A 25,735-nucleotide genomic window follows, 5' to 3' on the forward strand; every position below is an offset into this window, starting at 1 on the left:
TTGCTTGTTAAGAAGCCAATATTGGTGCTAATTAGCATTTTATTCTTAATTTAAATTACATGTACAATTTAGGTATAAAACCCAAATATGCATGCACAAATTTTAATACTTTTTCTAGGAATTTGGAGGTTTTGTTTTGATCATCTCTTTCATAGGCAAGTAATGCACAAGTGGAGCAACTTTCCCTTATCAAACTATGACTGCTGAGCTTTCCAAAACTGAAAAGCATAATTTTCATTAAATCGATCCTGAAAAGCTGAGGCATTAGGAAAGGTTAGAAGAGAATGAGCATGTAGCTATGGTTACCAGACATCCGGGAAAACCCGGATACGTCCTCTTTTTAAAGGACTGTCCGGGTTCCTGAACGGACCTTCCAAACCCTGCATGAGAGAGATTTGCCCTGCACTGCCTTTCTTGGTATGCAAATCTCTCTCATGCATGTTCATTGTGGATTATAACTGAAAACCTGGCCTGCCAGTAGATCTCAAGGACCGGACTTGGGCAGCCCTGTTTTAGAATTTTGATTGGTAAATAGTACATTGTTTTTATAGTTTGTTATCTTAGCTTGGTTTTAACGCATTTTTAGCTAACTGTATTTTACTTACTGATTGTATAATTTTTTTAACTGTATGTGAACCGCCTAGAACAGGGGTAGGGAACTCCGATCCTCGAGAGCTGTATTCCAGTTGGGTTTTCAGGATTTCCCCAATGAATATGCATGAGATCTATTTGCATGCACTGCTTTCAATGCATATTCATTGGGGAAATCCTGAAAACCCGACTGGAATACAGCTCTCGAGGACCGGAGTTCCCTACCCCTGGCCTAGAACTATGTGGTATGGCGATATTAAAAAAAAAAAAAAAAGGAAAACAATTTTATGAAGGAATTGAGCAAAGCAAACCTCTCAAGAGATATCAATTTCTGAGACTACCCTTTGCTGACCACATGCCTTCCTGCGCCTCATAGTTTGGGCTACCCGGTAAGGCAGGGGTGTCAAAGTCCTTCTTCGAGAGCCGCAATCCAGTCAGGTTTTCAGGATTTCCCCAATGAATATGCATGAGATCTATTTGCATGCACTGCTTTCATTGTATGCATATTCATTGGGGTAATCCTGAAAACCCGAATGGATTGCGGCCCTCGAGGAGGGACTTTGGCACCCCTGTGGTAAGGTAAGCCAATGAGGCTTCCCTGAATTGGCAAACCCTGTCACATATAAAGGATGTCTTATTGAAGTTTAATTAATTGAAAAAATATTTACATGGGACGGGGGAGGCCTGAAGAAAAATCCCTGATTGCCTCCTGCTCCCAGTACTTATTTCTACACTGCCACTGGGTGCATTTAGTGAAGTACACATTAAATACAGATACTTCCTCTCTCCCCAGTGGACTCAGAATCAAAGGACTCCTTTTACTAAGCTGTGGTAGAGGTTTCTACCATGACCCGGAGCGCTAAATGCTGACGTAGCGTCCGGGGTCCTGCTCTTAGAAAGTGACATCAGAGGGAGAGCCGACAATGCGGGCAGCAAGTTCGTAATGCTGCCGGCGCGCTGGGAAAATTAAAGAGGAATGGGGGAGGGAGGGGGGCGCGCATGCGGCGGTGGGGGTGGGGAAGGAGAGGGGCAGAGAAGAGGGTGGGGGAGGGGCGCCGTTCACCCTCGCTACGCCACTGATCCTGTGCACCTGTTTTCCTGGCTCAGCCCTTTGCAGATTCTGAATTCTACGATGTATTCTGAACCGGAACCTGAGCTGGTGATCGGGATGCCCGTATAGTGTGCTTTCCTGAGAACAGCGTAGGGTTGTCCAGCATGCCATGGAGACTATAGTTTGTCATTTATGCTCCCCTGAGTATTCATCTGCATGCTTCGCTGCTTTAGTAATGTGTGGAGCATACAGTATATTGCCAGGGGTTTCTCATGTTTATTATCACTGCAGACTGGGTACACGTTTAATCTGGGATATCTGTGGACACACACTGACAGAATTAGAGCTAAGTGCTGTAGGGACCTGTACTATCAGCTCTGGGACGCCTCATAAATATTGCAGGGAATAGCAGAGTGGGCCATGAAGAAGGTGAGTTACTGATGCCACAGGAACCTCTGTTTCACAGAAGGTATATTTCTCTCCTCATGCACATCCATGGAAAGCTCTATTCAGACAGACTTAAATACAGTGCTCCCCCGAGATAACATAAGAACATAAGCAATGCCTCTGCTGGGTCAAACCTGAGGTCCATCGTGCCCAGCAGTCCGCTCACGCGGCGGCCCAACAGGTCCAGGACCTGTGCAGTAATCCTCTATCTATACCCCTCTATCCCCTTTTCCAGCAGGAAATTGCCCAATCCTTTCTTAAACCCCAGTACCGTATTCTGCCCTATTACGTCCTCTGGAAGCGCATTCCAGGTGTCCACCACACGTTGGGTAAAGAAGAACTTCCTGGCATTTGTTTTGAATCTGTCCCCTTTCAACTTTTCCGAATGCCCTCTTGTTCTTTTATTATTCAAAAGTTTGAAGAATCTGTCCCTCTCTATTCTCTCTATGCCCTTCATGATCTTGTAAGTCTCTATCATACCCCCTCTAAGTCTCCTCTTCTCCAGGGAAAAGAGACCCAGTTTCTCCAATCTCTCTAGCATATGAAAGGTTTTCCATCGCCTTTATCAGATGCGTCGCTCTCCTCTGAACCCTCTCGAGTATCGCCATATCCTTCTTAAGGTACGGCGACCAATATTGGACGCAGTACTCCAGATGCGGACGCACCATCGCCCGATACAACGGCAGGATAACTTCTTTCATTCTGGTTGTAATACCCTTCTTGATTATGCCTAGCATTCTGTTTGCCTTCTTAGCGACCTCTGTGCACTGTGCCGTCGACTTCATTGTCATGTCCACCATTACCCCTAAGTCCCTTATCCAATCAGGAGCTGCGTGTCAAAGCAGCTCCTGATTGGATAAGGCCCGACTTAGTGCAGGAAGAGGCGGTCGGAGCGTACCGCGAGTGATTTCCTGCACTCCCAGCGCTCCAGCTGCTCTCTCCTGCCTCTCCCGCTGCCCTCTTCTTGTTGGCGGTTCGCGGTCGGAAAATACCACAAATGACCGGGACCGCGAACCGCCGACCGTGAACAACCAGGGGAACACTGTACCTTTATCTAATAACCCCCCCTCTTTTTACAAAACCGTAGCATGGTTTTCAGCGCCGGCCATGGTGGTAACATCTCCGACACGTATAGCGTCGGAGCTGTTACTGCCACGGCTGGCGCTAAAAAACGCTCTACGGTTTTGTAAAAAGGGGGGAACGTTAGTACACGGTTGTCCATTCCACATACCAGCCCGAACCCCCAACTGAACATCTCTGTTACAGATATTCAAATTTTAACAACTTCTCCCCTCCGTAAATCCCCTCCCCCATTTTAATTGCTCCCCGACTACCCTGCCCTCACCTAAAACTTGCTCCACAATATAACCAAACCCCTTCCCTTAACTCTGACGGATCCCTATTCCCACCTAGCCTCCTCTCATCCTACCTACACTCCCCTGTACCCTCTCACTAATCCTACCCTATTATCCCTCCTTCTCACATATCATTTGCTATCTCTTCTGCTCAAAATAAAGTGTATTACGTTTATAGAACAATCAGAACAAAACTTCTGACCCAGTGTAGTAATGACTGATGTAGCTCTCCCAAAGAGCCGTAAACTTGGCGTATCCTGCCAGAGATTTCCATACCCTTGCATGTTCTATTAACAACAGATCATGAAGCAAATTTCTCCATCTTGTTTCAATTTATGACCATGAGTTCTTTTGTTTATTCTCGTTAAATCTATTTACTTGCTTAATAGCTAATACGTGGCATCCCTCTTGTTGCCAGAGAGATACGCATCTGCCCCCTCCCACCACGGATCCTTTATCACAGAAAAGCTTCACTACAGTTCACCGTCCTGAGGGTTTCTGAAACCTCATGTGGGACCACTCTGACAAGAACCGACATGTCTCCAACTGACAGAAAAACTCATACTTGTTGCCAGCAGGCAATAATTGGAAGCTTTTATATGTACGTTCAGATAATTTTTTTTTAAACTGCCACAATGATCTAGAGATGAGAATAACTAGCGAGATAATTAAATTTGGCGATGAAACAAAGTTGTTCAAAGTTGCTAAATCACAAGAGGATTGCGAAAAATTGCAAGAGGACCTGGGAGGCTGGGCGTCAAAATGGCAGATACAGTTTAATATGAGCAAAGCGATGCACGTGGGAAAGAGGGACCCGAACTATAGATACGTGATGAAGGGTCCCACGTTAGGAGTCACTGCCCAGGAAAAGGATCTAGGTTGAAACTAGAGAATGACACGGTGGCGGTTTACCCGCGGCCACCGCATTTTAGCCGCGGGTCACCCGCCGAAAACAGGGAAGAAAACTAGCAGTCGCTGCGGCAACGGGGACAAGGCCATTCACCGCCCGCGGGGCGGTGAATGGTCTTGTCTCCGCAGTGAGGTATCAAGGATCGCGCGGTCCCCGCAGCCACCGCCCACCCGCCCGTAGCATTTAGCCAGCTCCCTCCCTCCACCTCACCTTAAATTTCGAGTTTTCCGGCTTCCTTTTTTCCGAGCCGCACGTGTTCAAAAATCCGTGCACGCGCGGCTGCGCGCGAGTCAATCAATCTTCTCCTCTGACGCAACCGGAAACAGGAAGTTGCAGGAGAGGAGAAGTTTGATTGACTCGCGCAGCCGCGCGTGCACGGATTTTTGAACACGTGCGGCTCGGAAAAAAGGAAGCCGGCAAACTCGGAACGAATATAAGGTGAGGTGGAGGGAGGGTGGAATACGCTAAATATTAGAGTACTAAGGCTTATATGGATGCTGCGGGGATTGTGACGGGGCGGTGAATGAGATGGCAGTGGCGGTGACGGGGCGGTGAAAGGGATGGCAGTGACGGTGACGGGGCGGTGAATGGAATGGCGGTGACGGGGCGGTGCAGAGGATGGTGGGCCGGGGACGGGGCGGTGACGGGGACAGATTTTTTCCCCGTGTCATTCTCTAGTTGAAACCCTCAGCTCAATGTGCAACAGCGGCTAAGAAAGCAGATACGAGAATGTTAGGAATTATCAGGAAAGGCATGGAAAGCAGTTCATAGACAACCCCGCGAAAGACAAAGGCGCGCGCCAACAACTGAGCGCAAGACGAAGGCGCGCGCCGAAGAAAATTAGAGTTTTTAGGGGCTCCGACGGGGGGTTTTGTTGGGGAGACCCCCCAGTTTACTTAATAGAGATCGCGCTGGCGTTGTGGGGGGTTTGGGGAGTTGTAACCCTCCACATTTTACTGTAAACTTAACTTTTTCCCTAAAAACAGGGAAAAAGTGAAGTTTTCTGAAAAATGTGGGGGTTACAACCCCCCAAATCCCCCACAACGCGGCGCGATCTCTATTAAGTAAAGTGGGGGGTTCCCCCTCACGCCCCCCTGTCGGAGCCCTAAAAACAGTAATTTTCTGCGGAGCGTGCCTCCGCGCTGCGCTCAATTGTCTGCGCGCGCCTTTGTCCCGGCGCGCTTTTGACCTGACACCATGGAAAGCAAAGATGTAAATATTATAATGCCTTTCTGTTTAAAATGGTTGAAGTGGATAAATAAATATTAATAAATGCGAATGCTCCACTTATTAGTTTAAGAGCACTATCTCAATGGAAGAAAAAGCCTCATAGAAACATAGAAAGATGACGGCAGATAAGGGCCATAGCCCATCAAGTCTGCCCACACTATTTACCCACCCTCTTAAGTCTACTGACCCCCTAAAGAATAATTGTAATTATACTGTCACTCTACTGACCCGCTCATTCAGTCCTAGTGACCCTATCCCTTGGCATGACCTCGTAGGGATCCCACATAGGTATCCCATTTGTTCTTGAAGTCTGAGATGCTGCGTGCCTCGATCACCTGCACTGGAAGCTCGTTCCAATGCTCAATCACTCTCTCCGTGAAGAAGTATTTCCTGGTGTCTCCACGAAACTTCCCTCCCCTGAGCTTGAGCGGATGTCCTCTTGTGGTCGAGGGTCCCCTGAGAAGAAAGATATCATCTTCCACCTCTACCCGTCCCGTGATGTACTTAAATGTCTCAATCATGTCTCCCCTCTCCCTACGCTCCTTGAGAGTGTAGAGCTGCAATTTGCTCAGTCTTTCTTCGTACGGGAAACCCTTTAGCCCCGAGACCATCCTGGTGGCCATCCGCTGAACCGATTCAACTCTGAGCACATCCTTACGGTAATGTGGCCTCCAGAATTGAACACAGTATTCCAGATGCGGTCTCACCATGGCTCTGTACAGTGGCATCATGACTTCAGGTTTCCTGTTGACGAAGCTTCTCTTGATACAACCTATCATTTGCCGTGCTTTAGATGAAGCCTTCTCCACTTGAGTGGCTGCTTTCATGTCAGCACTGATGATTACTCCTAAGTCTCGTTCTGCCGTAGTCCTGGCTAAAGTTTCTCCATTCAGGGTGTAAGTTCTGCAAGGATTTCCGTTGCCGAGATGCATGACCTTACATTTCTTGGCGTTGAAGCCCAGCTGCCAGATCAAGGACCAACTTTCTAAAGTACGCAGGTCTTGCTCCATAGCATCCTGAAGATTACAGCCGTTTACTACATTGCATAGTTTGGCGTCATCAGCGAATAAGGTTACCTTGCCTTGGAGCCCTTGAGTCAGATCCCTAATGAATATGTTGAAGAGGAGTGGGCCCAGGACCGAACCCTGTGGCACTCCGCTGGTCACCTCCGACATTTTAGAAAGGGTACCGTTGACCACCACCCTCTGAAGTCTGCCACTAAGCCAATCTTTAACCCATGCAGTTAGAGTCTCTCCTAATCCCATAGATTTCATCTTGTTCAGCAGCCTGCGGTGTGGGACGCTGTCAAACGCTTTGCTGAAGTCCAGGTACACGACGTCCAAGGACTCTCCTGAGTCTAGTCTTCTTGTTACCCAGTCAAAGAAGCTTATTAGATTGGACTGGCATGACCTACCCTTGGTGAACCCATGTTGGCTGGGATCCCGGAGATTACCCTCGTTCAGGATCGTATCTAATTTGTACTTAATTAGTGTTTCCATGAGTTTGCACACTATTGAGGTGAGGCTTACCGGTCTATAGTTCGCAGCCTCAGCCTTGCAACCCTTTTTATGTATGAGGAACGACGTTGGCTGTTTTCCAGTCCAACGGAACTTTCCCCGTACTTAGTGAGAGATTGAAGAGCACCGCCAACGGTTCTGCCAGGACATCTCTCAATTCTCTGAGCACTCTTGGGTGTAAATTGTCCGGTCCCATGGCCTTGTTTACCTTTAGCCTTGCCAGTTTGTTGTAGACGTCCCTAGGAGTGAACTCAAAATTCTGAAACAGGTCATCCACGTCTTGTATTATCATCAACTGTGGTCCGTGTCCCGGTGCTTCGCAGGTGAAGACTGAGCAGAAATATTCATTTAGTAGTTCTGCTTTTTCTGAATCCGCCACCTCAGGTATTATCATGGCAGAGCATAAATGCTCAAACCTCCTCCACCCACATCATTGGCAAAAAAACTTCCAGAGAGAATGTACTGTCACCACTACTCTTTTGTGCACGACTGAGATCACTAGCTGCCTTTTTGTGTTGTGAAGGTATAAGTGATACAATATATTAGCCAACGTTTCACGGCATACAACCGTTTCTTCAGGGCTTTATCAACTTTCACTTCCTCACGTACGTTGCGTCGCTTGCTTTCTTGCTCTTACCAGCGTCCTTTTATAATGCCTTTGCATCGCTCTACGGTATGGCCGCGCATCTAATACTGTGTGCAATTCTGGTCGTCGTATCTCAAAAAAAGATGTAGTGGAATTAGAAAAGGTACAAAGAAGGGTGACGAAAATGATAAAAGGGATGGGACGACTTCCCTATGAGGAAAGGCTAAAGCGGCTAGGGCTCTTCTGCTTGGAGAAGAGACTGCTCAGGGGTGACATGACAGAGATCTATAAAATAATGAGTGGAGTGGAAAGGGTAGGTGTGAGTCGCTTGTTCACTGTTTCCCAACATACTAGAACTAGTGTGCGACGAAGATACTAAGTAGTAGATTTAAAACAAAATGGAGAAAATATTTCTTCACACAGGGCTTGATTCTGTATAGGATGGCAGTCTCGGTGGCTGCCTAAGAAGCGGCCACCGATCGTGTGTCAATCACGCACCAGTGTGTGATACAGAATAGCGCCTTACATCCCCTCCCCGGTCCTGCTGACTCAGCTGATTGGGGGAAATTCTCCTGCCGCGATCTGCTCAACTGGCTGCGGTGGACAGATAACCCCTCCCCCCAAGATTGGCAGGAGGGATGCCCACTCCCTCCTGCCTGACATACAACATCCCCCACCATGAGATCAGCAGGAGGGATGCCCACTCCCTCCTGCCACCAGGCCTGCTCAAACCCCAATACCCCACCTCAAACCCCCAACCAGACACCCCCAACAACCCCTGAGCTTCCAACACCCCACCGGGACACCCCCTACAACCCCCAAACCTCTGACACCCCATCCCCAAACCCCGTAACTTAAATGACGATCCAGCAGGTCCGCCTCTTCAAAATGGCGGACCTTCCCCTTCCCAGTGCACCCTGGGATGCACTGGGTGGGGCCTAAGGCCCTGATTGGCCCAGGTACCTAAGACCTCCCTCCTGCCCAGTTAATCCCTTTTGAATATCGACCACTAAGTACACAGTAACTGAACATATAGGTATAAATTTATTCTAAAATACATGAGGGAGAGAGGTAGTAAAAAGAAAGACAGACAGACTATAATGAAACACTGCTGCCAGAGATCACAGACGTGGAAGACTCATACTGCATGTCAGTTAGGTTTGTAGGTGCCTGACACTGCATATAGGCCAGCACCTGCAAATCTTTGGGCTCAACTAAAAGGGTAAAGTAGATGAGATATGTACACTGCTTTTTCTGTGAGGTTACAATCAAGGTGGTTTACATATTTTTTTAGACAGATGCCTATTTTGTACCTGGGGCAATGAAATGTTGAGTTACTTGCCTAGGAATTGCCGTGGGACTTGAGCACACAACCTCAGGGTGCTGAACCAACTGCTCTAACCACTATGCCACTCCTCCACTCCCCTAAAGACATGGGTATTCAATGCTGGTGCCTGGAGATGGGTTTAACTCAGCCTGCAGCTGTCGGCAGCTTTAAAACCACGGACGCCAAATATTGGTTCTGCCCCATCAAGCCTTATCTAGCCGCATGGGAATTTTATTTTTCAGACTAGTTTCTACCATTTTGCCTGGCAATGATGTCAAACTCGCCAGTCTGTAGTTTCAATCGCCCCAGGAGTCCTTTTTAAAAGGTCGATGTTATACTTGTCACCTGCCAACAATCGGATGCCTTGGTTATTTTTAATCACCAAAATACAGAGATCTCTATTTCCAAGTATTATAAAGTCACATACTTTAGTTGAAGCAATAACATATGCTCAGAGATACGTAATCTTGCCAAGGACCGAAGTCCCTAAAGCCAGACCCACCACCCCGATCATCGCAATATTTTAAAATGTGAACTTCTCAAATGTATAATCCACTTACTGAAGCAAATGTTTGTACTTAGCTCTCAGGATTCATAAGGGTCTCGACGTGGAACACGTTTCGATCGTCTTTTTCAAGGAATCCTCATTAGAGATGTAGTCTTTATATTAAGTAGTTAGGGTGATAAGTCACTCTCAAAACTGCCCACTCTGTCATAGGAAGAAGATTATTCGTGATGGTTGCCCAGGGTCACAAAGAGCAGTGTGGGATTTGAACCCACAACCTCAGGGTGCTGAGGCTGTGGCTCTAACCACTGCACCACACACTCTCCACCCATTCATAACGACAGCCTCTTTTTCCCTATTATTTTTGATTTGATTGGTTATTTTTAATGACAGATTTCTAGGAATAGATTTATAATTGTAATATTTTTTAATAACTTAATTTGGTTTTTCATTCTTGCAGCTGCCATTCACATTTACCTGTGGAAGCAGCTTCCTCATTTTTAATTTTTTTTTTAACAATTTTTCATTACATTCAGAACCCTGTGGCTTACACCATCCTGTTCTGTTGATCTGTTTGCTCCAGCCCATCTTCTAGGTTCACTTTTAATGTGTTTTAGCTCCTCTGAGTAATCTCCATCAAAGAGTGTTTCCCGGCATGGGAATCTTCCGGACATCCTCTTCGAGCTACTTTTCAAACACACTTTCAGCCTGCCTTATGAAAGCTTTCCTTCTGACGTTCCATTCCCAGGGTCTTTCCATTCTGTTCATTTAGGTTCGCTCTGCAGTTTTTTGAAAGCTGCCTTCTGGTTTTAATAGCCTCTTACGGTACTTCACCAGTTAACCATGCTGCCAGCTTTCTGTTCCTCAGTTAACCTTTCCTAATGCATGGAATACATTTGGTGGTATTTCTAAAGCGTGCCCATGCTGCCTGCACGCTTTTAACCTTTGCGACATATCCTTTTAGTTTCTTTCTAATTTTTCTCCTTTTGAAGTTAAATGAACTGAAGTTTTCCTCGATGCCCTTCCTTCCAATAATTTATTTTTATTAGGACTTATTTACCATCTTTTTGAAGGAATTCACTCAGGCAGAATACAGCATGAATAAGTCAAACATAAGCAGTAGACAATTACAACAGTAAAAATATTCAAATTACAATACAAAGTATGACATACTATGCTACATTACAATGTCAACATGGCACACGATAAAACATTTTAATAGCCTATGGTGTAAGCAAAGATGGAGCACACAGATAGATAAGGACATAAGAATAGCCTTACTGGGTCAGACCAATGATCCATTAAGCCCAGTAGCCCATTCTTACGGTGGCCAATCCATGTCCCTAGTACCTGGCCAAAACCCAAAGAGTAGCAACATTCCAGCATCTCAAAGAATCGCAAGATTCCGGAACCCCAATGAGAGCAACATTCCAGAGCTGAGATTGTGATGTCATAATGCCTCATTCCACGGTGCCTCAGAGCCAACCTCATCAGTGATGTTGCAATGGCTTGATTGCCCTATACTTGGCACACTTAAGTGCATAAGAACAGCCATACTGGGTCAGACCAATGGCCCATCCAGCCCAGTATCTCATCTTCACGGTGGCCAATCCAGGTCACTAGAACCTGGCCAAAACCCAAGGAGTAGCAATATTCCATGCTACCGATCCAGAGCAAGCAGTGGCTACCCCCAAGTCTTTCTCAATAACAGACTATGGACTTTTCCTCCAGGAAATTGTCCAACCTTTCTTAAGATAGGAGTAAGAAAATCTAATGTCCTGCTACAGTATGTGCAGCCATTGTCACTTTGAGTTAAGTGAAGCCTTTCGGGGAGTGCATTTGAGAGTGTGGGGGGCTACTCTAGAGAAGGCTTGCTGGAGGTATCCACTAGCGTAGCGAGAGTGACCAGCGCCCAGGGAGGTGGCACCCCTCTCCCGCCCCCCCGCCCCGTACCTTTTTAACTTTGGCGCAAGCAGCGAAGAATGTGCAGCCCGCGTTGGCTCCAGATCGTTCTCTGATGTCACTTCCCCCTGGAAGTGACGGCACAGAAAGCGCCAAAACTGATGCGGGCAGCATGTCCGTCGCTGCTTGCAACGAAGTTAAAAAGGTAGGAGAATAGTAGGAAAGGGGGGTAGGGGTGGAGATGAGGATGAGGAGGAAGACTGCGCCTGGGGCGGATTACTCCCCTCACTATGCCACTGGTGGTATGACATCATGTGATGTCCTTCAGAGAGGGTGTAGTTAGGGATACTTCCTGGGAGGACCTTAGTGACCTTGGAAGTATATAGGGGCTACAGGTTTGTCAAATTTGATTGTTTTATGGTCATTATTGTCTAGTGACCCATTTACTACTCTCCTTTGCATTAACCGCACAAGCCTCGAACACTTATGATTTTAAAGTGCTTCAGGCTTGTGCAGATGAGGACAGAGCTTAGGCATTGGTGGAATGAGGTATTATGACATCAAAATCTGAGATCTAGAATGTTGCTACTTATGATTTAAAGTGTTTGAGGCTTGTGCAGATGAGGACGGAGCTTGCAGGAATGGGGCAGGGGCAGGAAAGAACTCACCAGGACGGGACAGGAAAATGAGTTCCTGCGGGTGACGGAGAAAAATTTGTCCCCGTGTCATTCTCTACTCTAGGCGTGCAGAATTAAACTGATAGCCTTTCTCCTTCTTTACAAACTCTCAAAACCATATACAGCAGAATTAAACAATTTTTCTCCCTCTTTTCAAACTGCAAAGACAAACATACAATTAAACAATATTTCTCTCTCTTTTAAAGTGCAATTTAAGTCCTGCTCACCCCGCTAGCAAATGCAGCTTCTGTTGTCAGTCCTCCCTCAGGACTGCCGTTCAGCCTAACCCATTAAAATGGAAAATTCAATAAAGTACTGTAAAGAGGGATCGTTTCTTATTCACTATGGGGCCACTGGCAGTGAGTGTTTTGCTCACTGCTGCTGCTGTTATTCCCAGATATTTAAAGCTGGGACCAGAAGGGCTTTAGATTTGAATATCCAGTATTTTTAAGCCAGCTAACACATAGCCACTTAAGTCGATATTCATCACTTATGGATAACCATATAAAAATAGGATAGACTTTTATGCGGTCCCATTTATGTGGTAAGCCTTGGCACTTAATGGCTGAATATCAGCACTTAAGTGGCCAAACAATGACTCTGCCAGTTTTGAGTTTGATGCTAACTGCAATATTCAGCAGCACTTAAGTGTCACCAAATATTAGCGGCTAGCCCCTACCAAGTGATTTAGCCAGTTAACGGAGGGCTAAATTTCTTTGAATATTGAACCCTATAACATCTGGCTATCAAAGCACTGAAACCAGATTGTTTCAAAAGACAACCAAATAAGAACGCAAACAAACTTCGGTCAGCATGACATTGTAAAATCTAGTAACCTACCCCCTTCAGACCCCTACATAGCAGGACATACCCACACCCCTCCTCAGCCATTTTAAGAAGGACCAACGCTTTTCCTTACACACACATAGAAAACAGCTCTGAAACACACTTCCGCTCTAAGCACGGTACATTTGTAAAAAGCCTACTCGACTTTCTATATAATATACCTTTCTCCAAGCCACACCTGTCTATTGTCTTATTGTTCTACAATCCCACTTGTCTCTGATGAGTTGACTTTGAACCAAAACAAGAAGAAAGAAGAAAGATTACAACTATCCCCATCGATACAATGATCATGTGCAATATCGGCTCTTATCAACCCACTTACCTGGAATCGATGGAAATCTGCAGGCTTGAAATCATTGGGGGAGCAGCCACACCAGTCAACAATGTGTTTGTACTGACATTTGCAGCCCAGCTTTCGGTTCCAGTTAGTGATCCGCAGATTATTGTCAACCATGGTATCACAGAGGGGACTATTCTCCAGGACAGTGTGAAAGAAGGACTGCAAGGGACAAAGTAACGGGGAGAGAAAAAAAACAACACACGGGCTTAGGATACAGACACCGCCAGCAGCAAACAATGCATTGCCTTCCTGGGTAAAGGATTTCCATCTCACGAAATGGGTCTTGCACCAAAACATAACTTTCTAAGTGTGACCAAATCTTCTCCAACAGTACACCCCTCAAGTTAAGATTTAGATAAACCATAGGGTTCATATGTGTTACATAAACATCATGACCTAAAGTGATTCCAGTTCCCTTGTATGCACGCTGTTGAATATTGGTCGGTAAAGGGGTCCAAGTCTAACTGGCGCATGCTCTCAAGAGCTGTGTGGTAAGCACAGCTCTTGTGGACATGTCCAGTCTAAACCTCCTGTCAACAAAGTTCCCCGGTGGTTCAGTGGACCTCTCTGAATGACCCCGACCCAAACCTCATCCTCCAACCTTGAGAAATTCCCTGGTGGTTCAGTGAACCCTAACCCCTTTACCTAACATAGAAATTCCCTCTGTGGTCCCCTCTGACCCCCCCCCCCGAGGCCCCAGGACCCCTAACAAACAGTTGCCTTATTAGCCTAGTGAAGTCTATCCCCTCCCCTTGTACCTTTAGTTGGAAGAAGGAGATAAGCCAGCTTCCTCTCCTGGGCCCACCCCTGTCAAAATGGTGGTGTCCAGCCCTGTCTGGTGAATTCTGGGATACACTGGGAGGGGCCTAGTTATCATATAAGGAAAAAAAACCCTCCTTATGTGGTACCGGTAAGTAGCCTTTCCCAGTGCATTCCAGAATGTGTTTGCTAAGGGGACTAGCTGCTTTAGCCTTTCCTCATAGGGAAGTTGTCCCATCCCTTTTATCATTTTATTCTCCCTTCTCTGTACCTTTTCTAATTCCGCGATATATTTATTCAAATCTACTTCAAAAATCTGTTAGCTTTCAATCAGTGCAGTAGCGAGGGTGACCGACGCCCGGGGCGGTGGTGATCCTCTCCCGCCCTCTTCTCCACCCTCCCACGCGCCCCTTCTCCATACCTTTTTTAACTTTGTCATGAGCAGCTATGAACGTGCTGCCACGTCAGCTTGGGCGCTCTCTCTGACATCACTTCCTCCTGGAAGCTGCTTTTCAGTAACAGGCCCAATATGATGGAATGGAATTTCGGGAGTTATGCGATTATGCAAGAATGTTTGACATTTTCGGAAGCTGCTGGAAACATACTTTTTTTGTTCAGGTGTTTTAACTGACCTCGGAAATTTCTTTTGAGTTGAGAACTTGTTGAAACAATTTTTTAAAGAAAATTTTTATTGAAGAAAATTAAGAAAATACAAAAACACCACAAAATAAGAGCACGGAACAATCATAGCATGGTTCTTTGATACAATGCCATTATGCACATCAGCCAAAATGAAAATCAACCCGACATCTCCCTCCCTACACCCCAAAGGATTCGGCTAGGGCAGAAAAATTAGTTTGCAAGTTACCCCCGGATTATGTATGTTTTTATTGTGAGCCCACTTAGGATTTAAGCGGATTATAAATATTTTAAATAAATAAGATATTACTACAACACCCACCCTTACCCTCTTATAATTATAAATGACAGGCCAATGAATGTGGATGCTATGCTTGAATTGACTAGTTAAACCTAGAAAGGCAGACACTTTTATCCAAGCGAGGAAAAACTTGCCCAATTACCCACAGCCCTGTGTCCTTTCATAATGATACAGAAATTCCCTTCAAGATAATGGATGAGAAGGTTATCAAAGTTGAGCGAGAAGGTGATTTTAGCAGAAATAGGATTAAGAAGAGATTATTTAGCACGTGGGCTGAATAATGAATAACCAGTCACACTATGACAACCGGCCTCTGCGGAATAACAAAAGGCCAATATTCGCAGGATTTGCCTCCTCAGATCAGAGCACTCATGAGGAGAGGCCAAGGAGAGCAAAATGCAGAACGAGATAGTTTCTCCCCGTGGCCAGACCAGACAAAACCTTTTCTGAAGCTTTTTTCTGAAAGCAGGTTACAGCTCTGTGGAACTGAGATGGCTGATAGAAAGATGCAATTCTTTTAACTTAAACTACTTATGTAATGCTTAACGTGACCATACGTCCCATTTTGAACGGGACCATCCCGTTTTTACGTAGCCTGTCCCGTTGACCCTCAAGCACGGCTTCGGGATGCCGAAATGTCCCGTTTTCAGAAAGAGAGCAATCCACTGTAACAATTTCAAAATAGGCGCTGTGACTGGGGACCACGGGATGCAACTTTACAAGCAACGGGCCTAAAAGCCTTCCCCCCTCCCCCAACGTCAATTCTGACATCGGAGAGGAAGTTCCGGCTGGCTCGGAACTTCTTCTCCGACGTCAGAATTGACGTCGGGAGGGGGGGGAGAGGGGAGCAAGGCTTGTGGGCCTGCCGCTTGTAAAGTCGTTGCACGCACCTAGCCTGTTGCTGCGTCAGCGTCGGGAAAGCAGGAAGAAATCAGCGGCAGTGGCTTGGAGAAATCTGCGTCGGTGGAGGTGGGGCAGGGAGGGAGAGAAAAAGAAAGAAAGAGGGGGGCTAGTTGCTTGAAGATGTTGCGTATTGGGAGCCAGCGAGCCTATGTTAGTTGCATACATAATGTAATAGATTAATTAGAAGCTAATTGGCTTTAACAAATTAATTGGCGATTCCACATTTAACTGCCCATAGTTGGTATTCTATAAACTGTGAGCGCAAATTTTAAAGTATGCCACTCCAAGAGGCGTGCGGATCTGGGAGGGGTGTGACAGGTCAGGGGTGTGTCAGGCAGTTACACACGAAGGTTATAGGTTACTAGTATCTACACGTCTAACTGCCTACAGGTAGGTGCGAGCATTTACTCCAACAGCCTGGCTGGCTTGCGGCTAAAGTTAGGTGAATAAATGCAGACTTATGCTAGTACTGTGTGGTTAACTGTGGTTCTAGAATCTTCACTTAGGTTCTGATTCTATAAACAGTGCCTGAAACATAGGTGCCGTGGAACGTGGCCTATAGCGCATGTCAATCTTAAGTTAAGCGCCATTTATAGAATCGTGCCTAGTGACGCATAAAGTGGACTTAGGCGCCAGTAGGCATTCTAACCATAGGCGCATCCTATTTATGTCGGGGTTTTCTTGGCCTAAATACAGGCACCTAAGTCTTAACCATGCCTGCTTCCTAGAGGCAGCCATAGAGTAGGCTTCCAATTCATTTTAATTTAAGCCAATTATGAGGTGCTAACTGCTTGTTATCAGTGCCAATTAAGCTTTTCAAATAATTAAGTTTGGCACCTAGATTGGCAAGGTGCGTCAATCTACGCGGCTAACTTTAACCTTCTTTTATAGAATCTGGGCTAGGGTTACCAGATTTCCCTGGACAGCTTTCCAAAACCCGGAACTTTGTCCGGGTTATGAAAGAGCTTCCCGCCAAAATCGCGTCGGCAAGGGGCATCTGCATGGACGCAACGTGGTGACGTCATGTGCATGTGCGCGTGACGTCATTGCGTCGTGTCTGCGCAGGCGGGGATGCCATCTGTGGGCGTGGCAGAACAGGGCGTGGCAGAGGCAGAACTGGGCAGTCCTGGGGGGCGTGGCTACGGGCCCGGATTTTCCCCGAAGGAAAATCTGGACAACCCTAACCTGGGCATCCCAGCATCAAACTTTAGTTGATCTAGTGAGAATCACCCCTAAGGGTGTGAGTGTGTTTGGACGACTGAAAAACGATCTTAATCCAACGAAGGCGAGACGGGGCTCAATAAAATCAAAACTGAATAGCAACTGAAAGCTTGCTGTCCGTGCGTCATTTCAATTTCTGCCCTTCCATATTTATAAGGAATCTAGAGAAGCGCTTAAACAGGGAGCTGAACCAATCAGTTTTGGAGACAAAACCTGCAATCCCATTCTTAACCTGCTCAGTCCGCAACATTTGAAAGCCTTATTTTCCACTGAGAATGGGGAAAAACCTTTATTAAGTCTTATCTCATGTGTCCTTTGCTTTTCATTGCAGACATATAAAAAAAAAACACAACATATGCCAAAGAGAGGCCTTAAAATAGCACTTCAGCACAGCCAGCCAAAAGAATAGCTTTGCAGAAATGCTACCAGCAGGTTGTGGCACTATTTTCTTTGCAGGCAAAAATAACTTTTTTGGCTCAGTACTTCAAGTTTATTAGGATTTGATATACCACTTATCAAGGTTATCTAAGCGGTTTTTACAATCAGGTACTCAAGCATTTTCCCTATCTGTCCCGGTGGGCTCACAATCTATCTAACGTACCTGGGGCTATAGAGGACTGAGTGACTTGCCCAGAGTCACAAGGAGCAGTGTGGGATTTGAACCCACAACCCCAGGGTGCTGAGGCTGTAGATCCAACCACTGCGCCACACACTTCCTACTTTCTCTTTTCTGTTCCAGTTCAAACAGGAATCAGTGCTAGGATTTTAGTAAACGCTTCCCCTCTTGCCCGTTGCTAGTCTGGTCACTGCAACAATGATGCTTAGGCTGGGAACCATGCACCTGATTTTCTCCCAAACCCTATACCACAATCTTTATATCCGAGTAGAAGGCGCTGCCCTTAACAATGGCCATGATTCCCTCCCTGCCTCCCAGGGTCTATGAAAGCTGCCAGCCTTGACTGACCCAGAGTGAAGCGGACATGATTTGGAGACCCATCACATAAGCAACAGCTGCTGGATTCTCTAAACAGCGCCGTTGTCAGTGCACACCTTAAAAAATGGCCGCCGATCGCATGCCAATCACGTGATGGCGCTGTTCAGAGAATCGAACCTCTGGCAAAGAAAGGCACCGGCAATGTAGGCGCTAACTTTTGACGTGAATCGCACCTTCGGAGGAGTCGACGACGCTTAATGCCACTTCTGGCGTTAGCCGGGCCTACAGTGGCGTTAGGCGCCAGCAGGCACCTCTGGAGGCGCAATTCCAGCACCATTTGTTTAGGTATCGGTAATTGTTTGGGATTTTTATTTAAATGCCATTTCAAACGGCATTTCTCTCTTAACTTAGGCGGTGGTAGGGTGCCTACCGGCGTCTAAGTTAAGGTGTCGTTTATAGAATTCCCACCCCCCCAGCCCCAATTGAATTGAAAAATAATTTCTCTGAAAAATATGTCTTATTTGGCTAGGAACCTTTTTTTTCTTTTCTTTGCTGACCTTCTAATCCTGGGTACAGACCTTATCGATTTTTTTTGTGGCCATAACTCCCATGTCCGGCAACATAAAACTGTGTTGCCCCCTAGAGCTGAAAAATAATAATGCACCTATGGAGAAAGCCCATCCAGATCACGATGTCAAACCTGGGTCATGTGACCCCCACCCATTTAGGGTCTGGAATGCTCTGCCCTAGATGGAACTTCTTCTTGAATGATGAGACTAAGATTGGATACAAGCTCACACAACAGGCCAAAAGATTTGCACCCAAAACTGCTCAGGAATCTATAAAACACATTTTCAACTGCACAGTGTACATAGAAACATGACGGCAGATAAAGGCCAAATGGCCTATCTAGTCTGCCCATCCATAGTAACTATGGCTTCTATACATTACAGAACAGGACTCTATACTGGTAGAAACACATTTTCACATAGCTAATTTTAGATGAGCATCAGCACTGTCCCCTGAACCACTGTTTTAGAGAGCACAACTGGATCTGGAAAAATGTACAATCTACGGCGGTTTTCTTGTAATACTGGAGTTGTTAGCATACCTCAGCTTAGGTTTACCAGACGTACGGGAAACCCGGATATGTCCTCTTTTTAGAGGACTGTCTGGGTTCCCGGACGGACTTTCCAAAACCCGGCAGTTTGTCCGGGTTTTGGAAAGCTCTGAGCTCCAGCCGCGTCTGGAGGGCCTTCAACAAGAGTGCTCGGATGACGTCATACGCATCCACACATGCTGAAGACCCTCCAGACGCGGCCTGGAGGTTGGGGAAAAAAAGAGACAAGGCTTTATGGGGGCAGGGCTGGAGGTGGAACAGGGAGGGTTAGAGGCAGAACAAGGCAGGGCTGGGGGAGATCAGGGCGGGGCCATGTGTCCGGGGTTTGTCTGTCATTAAATACGGTAATCCTACCTCAGCTGGCAGCAAGGTGTGGGCGTAGAATCTCTTCATCTTTGCCACCAGGTCATCACTGGAAAAAGTAACATACTCTACAAACTTCCTGTTCAACAGAAACCAGTCTGAGCCGCCATCTACAATAATGCCTTCTGGGATCTTCCTATCTCCAAGGCGCCACATGTGGGTGTCACATTCCAGGAAAAGCCTGTCCAGCCCCTGCTTCCTAATGAACCTAGACAATCAACAAGGCAGGGTAATTAGATGCTTCAAGTTCATTTAAATTTTGATATATCGCTCATGAAATGTCTGAGAGGTTTACATAAAAATAAGTAAATAGATTAAAAATCCAAATGCAGGGAAATCCGAATAGACCAGGGGTCTCAAAGTCCCTCCTTGAGGGCCGCAATCCAGTCGTGTTTTCAAGATTTCCCCAATGAATATGCATGAGATCTATGTGCATGCACTGCTTTCAATGCATATTCATTGGGGAAATCCTGAAAACCCGACTGGATTGCGGCCCTCAAGGAGGGACTTTGAGATCCCTGGAATAGACAATCAACAAGATACATGAGGGATATGGGAAAAAAATACAATAAATTAATAGTAAAGAATATAAAGGTTTCCTTCAAGCACTGATTGATATGTTAATTTGTAAAAGTATAAATAAATAAAAAAAAAAAAAAAAAAAAAAGAATATAAAGGTTAAACACAGAAGGGGGGAGGGGGACATTGACATACCCAGAAACACAAGTAGCATGAAAACCTAACTCACTGGCTGATATAACTAAAGGATGCTCCTGATGGCTGTTAATGTGCCCAAACATGATTTTTATTGGGCATACCAACACCCAAAATTAATGATATGCAAAAATGTATATATTTTACATATGGAGGGTACTGAAAAATCTTAATTAAGCTACTATGCACATGAACTTTTTCCTTCTGCTAATACAGTTTCTCTCAGCTCTAGAACAAATGTTTTTCACGGCACACTAAATGGAGCAAATGTTTTGCAAGGTACATAATAATTGAAATGATAAAATTGCACAACCGACAAAAAATTAAATTTGAAAATTATTTAAAGACCTTTAAGCTATGTATGAGTAATTGTAATATCAGTGAAACTAAGGTAGAGAGAATAGAATTGCTAATCAATGCGATGGATGTGCTTGTTTTTGAATGCAGATTAACTCAAAACACGGCTCGATCGTCGACAAGCAAACACGCCTTTCATCATCCACCATCTGCAGTCGTTCTTTTTTTTTTTTTAATTTAATTTCTGTCAGAGCTGAAAATCCAAGTTCGCAAAGATAAGAAGATCCAAACGGTAACAAAGCCTTGATCGCTTTATTGCTCAAGTTAGGATAACTACTGCTTAAAAACTAAAATTACTTGCCGTTAGTTTTCAAGGGCCAATCACGTCAAAGAATGATGCTTGTCAGAACATTGACAGACTCTTGCATACGCGATGTATATGTCATTAATTCTAGTGTATACTTATGAAGGGAATTTTTAAAAATAAAGTCAAATTTTGGAATCTCTCGTGGCATACCCAGAATCTCTTCGGGGCACACCACTGTGCCGTGGCACACGGTTTGAGAGACATTGTGCTAATACATAGGGCCTCTCTTTACAAAGTGCGTGGCTTTGTAAAAGAGGCTGATAATCTCCATTATTCTGTATATGGGTCCAATACTCAGTGCTATATGGCCGGCCACGAAAAGCTCCTGACTTAGCTATCTATCTCCTGCTATATATCAGGCTCAACGGATTGGCCAGTGATCGGTTATGTCATGCAATACGTCAGAGCTGTCATATTAAACCCGTCGACTGTATTCTTGTGATTAAAAGAAACGAGTCAATCAAGTCTGGAACTCCTTTACGTGCCATATTTGTGAGAATGAAATTAAATCATGGACATTCATAATGCACATGCAAATTCTGAAAATGCCTCAGGAGACATCACAGGAGGAGGCATTTATTAAGGGTAAAGAGATTGGATATATTGACCTTTTGATTACAATATAATCCAAGTGGTTTACATATATTATATGTGGGTACTGTCTCTGTCCCTAGTGGGCTTACAATCTCTTTTTTTTAATACATTGCAATTATATTATTTGCAAACCAGTATAAGAAGTTTACAGTCATGGCACATTTACAATTTGAAAGATAAAAGCAACAGACCGTGGATGTGGCTATTCTGAAAGATGATTTTTATTTGCTCTTCACAATGAAAATACAAATAAAAGTCTGAATAAATACTACACGTATGATTGTCCTGACAGACTCTACATGGTCCGTGTTTTGGCGAAACCGCCTTCTTCAAGGGTCCGGATGATATAAGGGCAGTGATTCCCAACCCTGTCCTGGAGGGCCGCCAGGCCAGTCGGGTTTTCACGATAGCCCTAACGAAAATGCATGGAGCAGATCTGTATGCCTGGCACTTCCATTATATGCAGATCTCTCTCATGCGTATTCATTAAGGCTATCCTGAAAACCCGACTGGTCTGGCGGTTCTCCAGGACAGGGTTGAGAACCGATGATGTAGGGTACGCATTTGTCCTGCGGAACTGTCGGTGCGCCAATGTTCTGCGCATATTTGATGGGTCACAGTTCCTACCACATTTAGGTGTTTATAGTTTGCCTGAGGTATAAAAGTGAATACCTGGAATTAAACACATCAATAGGTTGGTAACACTAATATTTTGTATTGGAGTATGTTAACTTGTAACCCGTTCTGAGCTCTTTGGGGAGGACGGGATAGATAACAAATTAAAATAAATAAATAAAACCAATAAGCCTGACATCAGTGCCGGGCAAAATGGTGGAAAGAATTATAAAAAACAAACAAACTGTGGAACACATAGACAAACACGATTTAAAGAGACAAGAGTCAGCATGGGTTCAGCCGCACCAGTTTGCTTGACTTCTTTGAAGGTGTGAATAAACATGTGGATAAAGGTAAGCTGGTTGAAATAGTGTATTTAGATTTTCAGAAAGCTTATGATAAAGTTCCTCACGAGAGGCTCCTGAGAAAATTAGTCATGGGATAGGTGGCAAAGTTCAGTTGTGGATTAGGGAATTGGTTATCGGATAGAAAACAGAGGGTAGGGTTAAATGGTCATTTTTCTCAATGGAGGAGAGTAATCAGTGGAGTGCCACAGGGATCTGTACGGGGACAGGTGCTATTTAACTTATTTATAGATGATCTGGAAATTGGAACTATAGTGTATAATGCCCCTGTATCGCTCCATGGTGTGACCTCACCTGGTCTCCTTATCTCAAGAAAGATATAGTGGCGCTAGAAAAAGTTCAAAGAAGAGCGACCAAGATGATAAATGAGATGGAACTTCTCTCGTATGAAGAAAGACGAAAAAGGTTAGGACTCTTTAGCTTGGAAGAGATGGCTGAAGTCTACAAAATCCAGAGTGGAATAGAACGGGTACAAGTGGACCAATTTTTCACTCCATCAAAAAATTACAGGCTAGGGACACTTGATGAAGTTTCAGAGAAATACTTTTAAAACCAATAGGAGGAAATATTTTTTCTGTCAAGAGAATGGTTAATCTTACCAGAGGTTGTGATAAGAGCAGTTAGCGTAGCTGGTTTTAAAAAAGGTTTGGACACTTTCCTGGAGGAAAAGTCCATAATCTGTTACGAGAAAGACATGGGGGAAGCCACTGCTTGCCCTGGATCGGTAGCATGGAATTTTGCTACTCTTTGGGTTTTGGCCAGGCACTTTTGACCTGGATTGGCCGCTGTGAGAATGGGCTACTGGGCTTCATGGACCACTGGTCTCACCCAGTAAGGTTCTTAGACCCTATTAGTCAATTACTTATGTCTCCATGACCCGTTCAGGTCCTACCTAGCCCACATCCCAGTGCTGGACTCCATGCGTTTACGCTGTCCACACCACCTCTGGAGCGTTAAATGGTGCTGTCATTGTCATTTGACAAGTCCACACTTGGGAAAGCTTCAGATTTAAACACTGAATAATATCTGAACGGGCTGTACTCCTACGGTTTACTAATACTTCCATTTTTCTGCTTTTCTTACTAAGATGTCACATTTACCAGCTTTTTTTAGTTTTTCTTTCATGTACAGCTGCCAAAATGTTTTGGGTATTCCAAGAAGGTCACTAGCAGGTTCCAGCTGCTGGATCCTTTCAGAGGATAATAATGTAAGACAGTAGGAAGAGATGATCGCGGCACACTAAGTGCACTCTACCCTAACACGAGCTGTTGCACACCATTTCATACCATGCATTTACGTCTCTTAAGAAATAATACTCTCCTGCTGTGCTAAAAGATCATTTCCATTCCTGCACTTCCTTTCCCACCCCAGAGCTGCAGTTTTGAGTAACTTTAGCAGAAGCTAGAAAGCCCCCCCACCCCAAGTGCTTTTAAAACCCTTGTCTCCTTATTTAGCATTAAAAAATACACAGATTGTCTAACACATATGAAAGGTAATATTATAAATAGGCGTCCCAATGCCATGTACTTAGCACCAATTCTGTAACACTATCATGGCGCCAAGATTCCTTTATAGAATACTAGTACAAAGTTGTAGGTGCGCCCTCTTGAGCCCAGAACCAGTGTCACACATGCTGGGACCCAGGGCAGAAATTAAGTTGGAGGACCACAATTCCTTGCTTCCCTGCCCTCTCCCCAGGAAGCTGCATTAGATGGGGGTGGACCACAGCAGGAAGGAACAGCATCGAGGAATCACAAGAAGCGCTAGAGAATCACTGGCATGCTGGCAACCCCTTTGCATTTTGAAAGGTGTGTGTGTATATGTTAGGGGGGGGGGGTTGCTTCAGAACGGGGTGGGGAGAAGGGGAAGGACATCTTGGCCCACAGGGGTCCCCTGGAGCTGTGAGGCTCAGAGCAGTTGCCCTGTTTGCTCCCTCTCTAATGCTGGCCCTGTTTATGCCATATCAATGATGGGCATAAGTTGGTTTGCCTGGGTATAAGAACATAAGAATAGCCTTACTGGGTCAGACAAATGGTCCATCAAGCCCAGTAGCCCGTTCTCACGGTGGCAAATCCAGGTCACTAGTACCTGACCAAAACCCAAAGAGTAGCAACATTCCATGCTACCGATGCAGGGCAAGCAGAGGCTTCCCCCATGTCTTAATAACAGACTATGGACTTTTCCTCCAGGAATTTGTCCAAACCTTTCTTAAAACCAGCTACGCTATCCACTTTTACCACAACTTCTGCCAAATGACGCTCCCAGTTTATAGTATTTAGTAAACTAGGGAGAATATATTCAGCCAGTGAAGGTCAGCATGTTTTTGGCTGCTGCCAGGAGTAATCCCAAATAATCAATGATGGATCATGTTCAGACACTGGCATTGAATATCCAGTAATAGATAGCCAGATAACACTGTGCAATATTCACAACTTAACTGGATAAGTTAAGCCAGATAAAGATAGCTCTGTGTTTTATGCAGTCCTATTTATTCAATTTAATATGTGGTTAAGTTAGGAATATTGGTATTTAACTGGATGAGTGCTGAAACTCCCCCCCCACACACAAAAAAAAACAAACAAAACAGTTTCGCCTTAGGTAGGGTTGCCAGATTTTCCAATTGGAAAATCCGGACCTCAGACCCACCCCCAGGCTACACCTGAGTACGCCCATGCTTTGCCTACCACATGTCCGGAAGTTTGACTGGAACAGTTAATGGTATGGCATAGTATGGGGTATAGTATTAGTTAGGCCAATTTTTAATAGTAACTCTCAAGCAACCAGAAACTACACTTATCGGGCATCTATCAATCCCCATGGGTGCCGGTTAGCTGAGAGCCTACTGCTCCAGCAAAGGATTTTGCAAATCTCACTTTCAGTTGTGCCATCTACAAGCACCTAAATTACTTTGTATAAGCTGTGCAGTTGTTTGCACTGCACAGAAATGTCAACTGAATTATCTGCTTGACAGACTATGTTATAGAGGATAATAAGCGTTTTTTTTTTTTCCTGAGAATGCTACTGCACTGACCTGAAATATGGAACAGCACATTGAAATGGACTCTGCACGCCAACGTTCCTGCCTCGCTCCCTAGTAGCCCACACTATACCCTTTTCCTCAGTGTGACATACACAGTTTTATTATTTTTTTTTTTCAACTATAATCCACCTGCTCTGAGGTAGCTCTGGGTAGAGACAATGGACGTTTTGTTGAGTTCTGTAGAGTACAAACTATTAAAGAGCTTGGGCTCCTTTTACT

At 45.1% G+C, this 25,735-nt stretch overlaps 1 protein-coding gene across 3 annotated transcripts in view; it reads right to left on the bottom strand.

Annotated features, from left to right (window-relative positions):
* Positions 1 to 25,735, bottom strand: part of XYLT1 (xylosyltransferase 1) — a 400,948-nt gene that overhangs the window by 59,022 nt on the left and 316,191 nt on the right. For all 3 annotated transcript variants that reach the window (XM_033914711.1, XM_033914709.1, XM_033914710.1), the window contains exons 6-7: positions 19,516 to 19,732; positions 13,267 to 13,443 (exon numbers count right to left, since the gene is read on the bottom strand). In XM_033914711.1, the coding sequence (XP_033770602.1) occupies positions 13,267 to 13,443; positions 19,516 to 19,732 (394 nt within the window). The remainder of the gene's footprint in view (positions 1 to 13,266; positions 13,444 to 19,515; positions 19,733 to 25,735) is intronic.

The sequence above is a fragment of the Geotrypetes seraphini genome, chromosome 11 (genome assembly GCF_902459505.1).
Source record: "Geotrypetes seraphini chromosome 11, aGeoSer1.1, whole genome shotgun sequence".
NCBI classification, from domain to species: domain Eukaryota; kingdom Metazoa; phylum Chordata; class Amphibia; order Gymnophiona; family Dermophiidae; genus Geotrypetes; species Geotrypetes seraphini.